Here is a 9,521-nt window from a genome sequence, read left to right on the forward strand (position 1 = left end):
TGATTTAGAAAAGCACACATGGGTTTAACAACCCCCCCCACACACACACACACACACACGCACACGCGCACACACACACACACACACACACACACACACACACACACACGCGCGCGCACACACGCACACACGCACACACGCACACACGCACACACGGGACACACATCAGGCCGAAAGCTCAATATTAACAGGAACTCTTAGGAGACTCCTTATGTCCAGAGCCATAGCTGTCGGCTGAACATCTGTCTTTTATCTCCATTTATGAGTGAAAGCATCAGACACACACACATAAGCACCAAACACTCTGATATATTGACAAGTCATGCACTCGTCTCTGTTTCTCACATGCACACACAGGGACACACACAAACACATGCGCACACACACACACTCACACACACTCACCTGTGATGGTGACAGACGCGTGACCATCGTCTCCCAGCAGTGCATTGGTGAGGCGGCAGTGGTAGGTGCTGTCAGGCTCCAGCATAACCGTGAGAACGCTGCGTACACTGAACAGCCCCAGCTCAGTGGCCACCTGCGAGACGGTCAAGTTGTCCGTCAGATTATGCCCCGCCCCGTCCTGCCACACCACCTCGGCCTCCGGGTAGCCGCCGTACGCCATGCAGGTCAGCTCCACCTTGTCACCTGGCCGCAGGTTCGAGTTCGGCGTTAACGTTACCATCGGTTTGGTGTACGGGGCTGTGTGTTTATGAGATAGAGAGAGCATTTTATTAAGTGGATTGTGTACACACACATACACACACACACACACACACACACAGATTTTGTATATGTGAGAAATAGAGAAATCCAGGGAGAAATTATTGTCTTTATTTAAATTTATGTGTCAGAGACAGAAATAGAGTGAGTTTGAGTTTTGTGTACATTAATGTGTATTTATTCATAGATGAGAGTGTGTGTTTGTGTGTTTTCATGCATAAGTGGATTGGGGATGCAAAAATGTGTGTGTCTGCTGTGTGTGGATGATAGGGTGAGAGTGTGTTTTAATGTATATTTATTCATGGATGTACGTGAGTATATCAGTGTATGTGAATATATATATGTGGTTTGGGTTTCCAAACAATAATGAGAGAGAGAAAACAGAGGACGAGAAAGAGAGACAATTTGTTGAAAAGACAGATATAAACACCACAAAAAAGACAATTCTCACTATCCATCCATTATAAAACAATCATCAATAATTCCAGAAAGGGAGCAAAGAGTATTTCATCATCCATCACAGAACAAAGAGCACCATCACAGCACAATTGATCTTCAAAGACATCGACTGCACTCATTCATTTATAAAAACGAAAATCAAGGACAGTTCTTGACTTAATTAAATTCTTAAAAAAACTGGTATAACATCCTCTCCTGTGTTCTGCTGTGTTTCTATTTGTCCTGCTGATGTAGCCTGCGAGCTTGGCTTGGCCAATAGTGAAAGTAATGAGCTGACATTTTGATTTCTGTCTCTGATTGTAAGCGAATCCAAGTATAAAGCCATATTTGGTGTACATCGCCCCCAGGGGAAAAAACAGAACACTTAAGATATTAAATAAAGGAGAAAGTCTATCACATCGCTTAAACAGTGGCAGATGGTTTTTCTTTCATACCAGAATAGACATGTGTCACTTTTTGCAGGATTTCTCACAGATGATACCTCATTAACGGCAAAAGCACCAAGCAAGATCCTCCACTGAAGGTCACCAGTTCTTTTAGCTAATTGAGATCTGTATAGAACTCTCCACACTGGTTTAGTTTGAGTCTCAATACCTAGTTTGTCTCTCCAAAGTACCTTTCAAAGTGTTCTTACGCAACACCTTCACTAAGTTTCTGTATGTTACCTTCCATATAACCAAAAATAAATCCATTTGATCACGCTCTCCAAAGTCTAGCAGGGGATTAATGATTCTAGCAGAGCGGGCACAATTAGGGTTTTTGGAGAAACCTTACCATTACAGCATGCATTGCCTGTCCTATCTTCTATTCACTCTATTTACTCGCTTGCCGAGTAACCTTTTCACATACCTGATAGATTTCATTTCTAAGAAAGAGGCTACTGCCTGTGTATTCTGTTAATTACAACCTGCCTCATCAACAATGTGACAGTTACAAGAGCAAGCCTGTGACACCAGAGGTGTCATTTCCAAACACTGTTGGCTCCTCAAATAACCAATGAAGAGTTGATAATGTTACAGCCCACCAATGATGAAAAAGTCCCCAAACCTTAAAAAGACTTTTATAAAAAAGATGACAGTCCACACAAGTTGCTTATTATCCTTTTCGAAAAAGAGCAATGCCCAAACCCAAATGACTGACTCCATGTGTAATAGCATGGGTCAGTGGGCTCCACACCAGATCTTTTGGTCCTGTCAGCAGCTTCTGGGTGAACTGTAGTCGATAAGTGTCTCCTCTGCTGATCAAATGTATGAGTCCTTGCCATCTTTTGAAAACAGAAAGAACTGCTTGAGGGACAGTGTAATTTGTCCCAAAAATAGTTCACCATTTCCCTCTGAATGTTGCCAAAAAATCCATCAGGAGGTCAAACCCAAGCGAACTTATGGCATCAAGAGGAAGCCACCAGATTATTAATTACAATTGTGTGCTCCTCATGAGCAACCATTTCCATTTCTCCAAACATCCTTGTACTTTGTCTAAAACCCCCACTTTCCTCCCAATTCACCCTCGCAGAGGACAAAAGTTAAAAGTCTTGCTGTTATGGCCTGGCTCGTGTTACCCCAACATTAGAAAGGAGAGGCAGAAAACAAAGTTAGTTTAAAAGGATGAATAATTCCACATTAACAACAGAAAGCAAGAAAGATCTGAGGGCGGATCAATCTCCGGAGAGGAGAGAACTGCAGGTCTTTCCCAGGTGTGGCCAATCAGCCAGTTCTCCCCCCGTGCTGCCTAAAGTCCATGCACGGCCGCTGCACAGACTAACTGTGGGAGCAGTGGGTCATAACACTTGCACAGTGTTTTCTAACGTGTTCTAACGTGCATAACAAACTATAACAGAGGTCCTATGGCAATATAGAATATAGCACGCCTAACATCGCACACCCCTGGCTGACTCCTCTCTTTACTTTTAAAGGAGCACTCAGGCCATCATTCACCTTGAGTTGCAATACATAGCCTTAACCATGGCTCTTAAACCAACACTGAAACCAAAACACCACAAATACTGATGCTCAACACAATCAAAGGCCTTCTGCTGGTCTAAAGAAATCAGATCCGCATTGATGCCCAGGTTTCTTGACACTGTCAAAGAAGTCTTTAATCAAGGTTTTATTTTGAAAGATAGTACGGTTGGGTATGCTGTAATATTGTAATGTTGCAGCAATGTTGATCAGAGTGTAGACCTTGTCCAATTCCTTTTTTCAATCTTAGATAAAACCTTCTATTCGGTGCACAGAAGAGATAACGGGCACCAGATACTTATATCTTGCAGATTACCCATCATGGTCACAGTGTGATGACTGCTCTACAACAGGAAACCTTTTCTCAAATTCTCACTTAGCACCGCTAAGAGGTCTTCTCCAATAGCAGACCAAAAGACTTTATAAAACATGACAGGTAACCCATCAATTCCAGGAGATTTAGCATTCTCTCCATACTCATAAGACCCTGGTCGAGTTCCTGAAGCGTCAAAGTCTTTTCAGATTGAGAAACCCTCGTCACTTTGGGCAAACCATGAAAGATTGCCCTAGCAACTGTGTCGCTGTACACCAACTCACTTTCATACAGCTTAGAATAAAAATTCATAGCACAATTACATATCTGAGTAGGTTCAGTGAGTTCCTGGCCCGATGCGGGCCGTAAAGCAAACATGATCCTCCTCCGGCCATTTCTCCTCTCCAAATGACAGAAAGAAATTGGATGGGGCATCCATAAGAATGACGGGGGCGAATCACAGGTTCCTGAGCTCAGTTCCGCTAGTCTTGCCTTTTTGCATCTCAAGGTGTTGTTCTTTTTTTTTGTCTCTAAGTTGTTCTTTATCTCCTGTGGTTGTTATTATCACATGCAATTTCACAATTTCATCTTCTAAAGTTTTCAATAAACAGATTATTTCCCTAGTGATATTGAAAGTGTACTGCTGGCAGAATTGTTTAATTTCACTTTTTGGGATTTTGAGTAAAAGAAAAAAAAACTTGCCGTCTCAAAGCTCCCCAGAAGAAAGTAAAGGTACCTTTAAAGTGTTTATCATCCAAGAGCGACGTGTTAAAACACCAATAGGCACTTTTGGGCTTAAAAGCCTTAATAGGGGCACTGCAAATAACAGCATAATGATCAGAAGCAGCTGGAAAGATTTGACAAGATTTTAAAAGCTTATGTGATGCTTGAAAGCGTATATTCTATCAAGCCATGCTAAAGAGATGTAATCGTCGCGTTGGATAAAAGCGTCTGCTCAATGACTAAATGCAAATGTAAATGTAATCGTCTCTATTGTGAAACCATGTGTATTGTCTGACCCCTTGATGCATGCATCTCCATATGTCACAAAGGATCTACATCTCTTCACTTTCTTTACTGCATAACAAGACTCTTTCTGACCCTTTTTGTGTGTGCGTACACATTTAGAGAATTCATAGTGTGGACCCTCACATTTAAAAGTCTCCCCTCGACTGTTTCTTCTATTTGACATGAAAGGGGCCGAAAGACTTTAGAGAGTAAGACAGCCATACCCCCATTTCAAGGAAGAGTTATGACTCCAGATAATCTGACAATCCCGTTCTTTCCTTCAAACTGTTTAATTTATTTTGTACTAACTGACTGTACTACATGACATGTACCTGCTTCAGTTTGATGAAGCCAAATACAGGGTGGGAACACTGAGCGTGTTCAGGTTACTGACGACCAGGTAGGTAAGTAAACTTTTCTGCTAAGTTTGCTCACGTTATTCCAGAGGCGAATAAAAGCAAAAGTACCATCTTTCATCAAATAAGAAGCATCATAAATAAAATGAGAACAATCAGGAAAGTAATGTTCAGCTTCCACGTTAACATCCTCTTTCTTTACTTTACTTACATTACCAGCGAACAGGTCTATCTTTCTTTTGATCAGAACTTTGAAATCTTAAACCACATCCGAAGAAGTTTGAGACCCCAAGGCTTCGAGAACATCACCAGTCTCCTTAGCACGTGTTTGTGTTTAAGGCCTACTGTTGGTTTTTTGGCTCATTTGACTTCACTGCAGCAAGCTCTTTGGTGATCAAGTCAGTCACCTCAAGCTACTAGATGCTTCAGATTGACAATAAAGTGGAATTTTAAAATGCTACAGGAGAACCTGAATTCTCACACAAGTCATTTGAATGCTAATGAGTCAGGTCTCAGCTATTTGCTCTTACTGAGACAAAGACAGAGTACATATCCAGGGGTATCATACCGAGTAAGATGATACAAAATAATGTAAGCACTCAGTTCATGTCTGGCACAACAGGAAAAAGGCAATATTCGTTTCCATCATTACAAATCCCTACACACAAAGCCTACCCACTCACATAAAATACTACCCTCTCTGTCAGAGAGAGAGGGAAGAGGAGAGAGGTGGGGGGAGTGGGAGAGAGAGAAGAGGAGATAGAGAGAGAGAGAGGGGGAGAGTATGAGTTAGCCTTACAGTTCGGGACTGAGATTATATACACTCAGAGACACCCAGGGAGCAGGATGACATGATTCCCATTAAATTCTTAATTACATTTAGGGAGCTTAGTATAACGCGCACCTTAACGCCACGCTCAAATCATCTGCAGAACATCCGGATGTGCCATCCCGCCCTGGCCCCTGGGAGGGACACACACACACACACACACACACACACACACACACACACACACTCACACACACACACACACACACACACACACACACACACTTATACACACACACGGCTAGGCCCAGTAAAGAGCCACACTAACACCCCCCGCTGAGAATTCTGGGAAGGAGCTCTGCTGTGGGACTGTGGGAGAGGATGGCTGAGAGGGGGCTGGGGGAGGAGTACTGCCTCCGATGAAATTACCACTAGCGGGTGCACATACACACGCAGACACACGCATATACACGCACACACACACACACACGCACACACACAGACGCACATACGCCCACACACACGCACACAAAAACGCACGCACAAACGCTAACACGCACACTCAGATGAACGCACATACGCTCGCACACAGACACACACACACACACACAAACAGACGCACACACATACGCTCACACACACACATGCACGCACATACGCTTTCTCACACACACACACAGACGCATTCAGATACGCCCACATAACCATGCACACACACACACACACACGCACACAGACATGCCCACATAACCATGCACACACACACACACATGCACCTACGCTAACACACATGGTGTCTATTATAAAATTGCCACTCAGACACATACACATGCGCAGATGCAAACAAAAGCAAACCTGTAAATACAAACAGGGTATCAGTTATACAATTCCCACTCTTTAGTACCAAACACACATGCTCACACACACACACACACACACACACACACAAACCAGCACCTTTTCACCTCTGTGTTCTAGTTTTTTTACAATCTGTGTTTGCAAAGCTATGATTGGCAGTGGGAATAAGACTGTGTCTTCTGTAGCTTTATGTATCCAAGTTAGGTGTATGTGTGTGTGTGTGTGTGTGTTTGTGTGTGTGTGTGTGTGTGTGTGAGTGAGTGAGTGTGTGAGTGAGTGTATGCATATGTGTGTGTGTGTGTGTGAGTGTGTTTGTGTGTGTGTGTGTGTGTGTGTGTGTGTGTGTGTGTGTGTATGTGTGTGTGTATGTGTGTGTGTGTGTGTGTGTGAGTGTGTGAGTGAGTGTAAGCGTGTGTGTGCATGTGTGTGTGTGTGTGCGTGTGTGTATTAGAGCCTATGTGAGTATGTGTGTGAGTAAGTCACGAGGCCGGTGGAAATGGAATGAGTTCATCTCATCACCCAGCGAGCGGCGGACTCCCACCTCTCTCGGCGGATTGGCCGGTGTCAGCGCGGTTGCTAACCTCTCCTTTGACGGACAGGGAGATTTCCATGGAGACCCCTTTCCATTTCTCCCCACAGCGAGAGGTGAAAGCCCCGTGAGTTCACAATAAATGCCAGCTAAAAAGAATCCATCCAGACAGCTATTCGACTTGGACACATTGGGACAGACTTACTTCATTTTCCCAAAATAGTAGGGATATTGTTTAAGCCTAATGCTACCAAACAGGATAATTAAAAATAGAAAATGTGAAAAAAAAACATTGATAGAAAATTCATGAAATCTATAAAAAATACTGCTTCTCCAGATATTAGAGGGTAGCATGAGTGATTTTATCCTAAATTAACAGAAATTATGGGAATCATCACCTATGACCACGAGAGGTCTTGAAGGAAACAACAGGTTGATGTCTACGCCTGACCAGCCAAAACCAATCAATCATGGAAGTCACCAGCAATCAAACCTGCATGGCACTGATTCAAATGTAGGCCTTACTGATGAAAGGAGGTGTGTGAACTGAAGGTGGCGAGGCTGAGGGCGTGTGATTTGGAATGTTAAAGAATGCTCGGCGGTCGAATAGCCCCGCTCGTCCTGGATGCCCGCGGCTCAGAGCACATACATTATAAATGGCAGAGTGCTTCTCTATATTATATGGCTATGTGACTCATCACATACCTATGGGGGGATGATCGATTCTGAATGGAAAAAAGCTGCCTGCCTCTGGACAACGAGAGAAAGGACCTTTCCCAAGTCTCGAGTAAGGGAACAACAGAACGTGTGAAAAACTACTTCAAACTTTACCAGACTAGAGTACAAATTATTAGAAATGATCAAAATCACAGTTTTGTATTTTTTTTTTCTCTCTGCAACTGTTTTGGATTAATGTATTCTGAGAATGCAGAACGAGTTCCGAGTTTAATTCAATCAAATTCAATCAAATCAGTTGTGAATTAGCCTAAGCTCACAACGGCTAGAGTGGAAGGCATTTATTTCTGGTTTCCAGAAATAATATAGTTAACACTTAAATGCCGTTTGTAACTGCTAATTCCTGGGGAAAAAAGCTTTTCATCTTTCTTCCATATGTTAATGTGCATTAGACATCAGGCCCTGAGAGATACGCTTAATCATAGCAAACACACACGCACACACACACACACACACACGCACACACACACACACACACACACACACACACACACACACACACACAGTTGTTATGTTCCATGGAAGTAGCACCCTGCCACTTGCAGTAACATGTTGGATGAGGCTGAAGATAACCTTCAAAAGTTCTACGTGAAACAAAACCTTTGACGCACTGTGACTTCCAAAGAGCAGGTCCCTCAAGGAGTTCTAGATGACACTGTTAAAGGTTCTAGGTTCTAAATGAAACGCGGTCTCAGCTGTGACCTGCACCGTCCCAGACACACACACACACACACACACACACACACACACACACAGATAGCACCATTAAGTTCTAAGTTCTCACCTGCGACTTGCAGCAGCATGGCAGCCGAAGCGTAGTTCTGCACGCGCACAAAACAGGTGTAGCTGCCCTCATCGTCCACTCGTACCCTCCGCAGCAGCAGCGAGGCGTTGCCCTCGGACAGCGCGCCCCGTCCGAACAGGCTGGTCCGGTTGAGGAAGGCCGGGCTCTGGTCCGCCAGCTGGTCGGCGCCGGCGGTGAAGGCGTGCACGGAGCGCTTGGTGTCGGTGAGCTGCCAGAACACGCTCAACTCGCTCAGGTTGCCAGAGGCCTGCTCACCCCAGAAGGAGCAGTTCAGGACCGCGTCCCGCCCAAACAGAGCCACCACCGGCAGCTCGGGGATCACCAGCTCCAGCTTGGCTGAAGAGAGGAAGAGGGAGAGAGAGAGAGAGAGAGAGAGAGAGAGAGAGAGAGAGATGGAGAGAGAGAGAAGGAGAGAGGGAGACAAGGGTCATCATGACAGTATGACACTGACCTTCTGCTGATAAAGCTCTTTTCTGTGGGGAAAACGAGATGGAAAGGGCAGTAAGACTGTGTGTGTGTGTGTGTGTGTGTGTGTGTGTGTGTGAGAGAGAGAGAGAGAGAGAGAGAGAGATGGATTGCTAGATAGAGAGCAAGAGACAGGGGCGGACACAAACATCTCCTGAGACAAAGAGATAGCATGGATGGATAAAATAATAGATAGAGTGAGTGAGAGGGGGAGAGAGAGAATGGGGGGGGGAGAAAAAGAAAAAGTGAGAGAAGTCAGGGGAGAGAAAGATCAAATGCCCTCTCAGCAAGGCCGACAAACAAGCAAGAACAAAGGCCGGGTAAACAGCAGTCATCTAGGCCTGATCCACAGCCCGTGTCCTGCTCTACAGCTGCATTCATAAACAAAGCTCCTTTATCTAAAGCCCCATTGTGCTCCTGTACTCAGCAACCAGCAGGAAAGACAACACAACACACACAAACTATACATAAATAAATAAATAAATAAATAAACGAAACCTGCAGTTTCATGGAATTCTTTGAAGAATTAAATTAGCGGGGTAA

The 9,521-nt window shown here is 44.2% G+C and overlaps 1 protein-coding gene across 1 annotated transcript in view; it reads right to left on the reverse strand.

Moving 5' to 3' along the window:
• The window catches only part of cd276 (CD276 molecule), a 115,300-nt gene that overhangs the window by 77,089 nt on the left and 28,690 nt on the right, over positions 1-9,521 (reverse strand). The window contains exons 3-4 of the mRNA XM_012834397.3: positions 8,493-8,849; positions 406-702 (exon numbers count right to left, since the gene is read on the reverse strand). Coding sequence (XP_012689851.2) covers positions 406-702; positions 8,493-8,849 — 654 coding nt within the window. The remainder of the gene's footprint in view (positions 1-405; positions 703-8,492; positions 8,850-9,521) is intronic.

Source organism: Clupea harengus, chromosome 20, assembly GCF_900700415.2.
Source record: "Clupea harengus chromosome 20, Ch_v2.0.2, whole genome shotgun sequence".
Taxonomy (NCBI): domain Eukaryota; kingdom Metazoa; phylum Chordata; class Actinopteri; order Clupeiformes; family Clupeidae; genus Clupea; species Clupea harengus.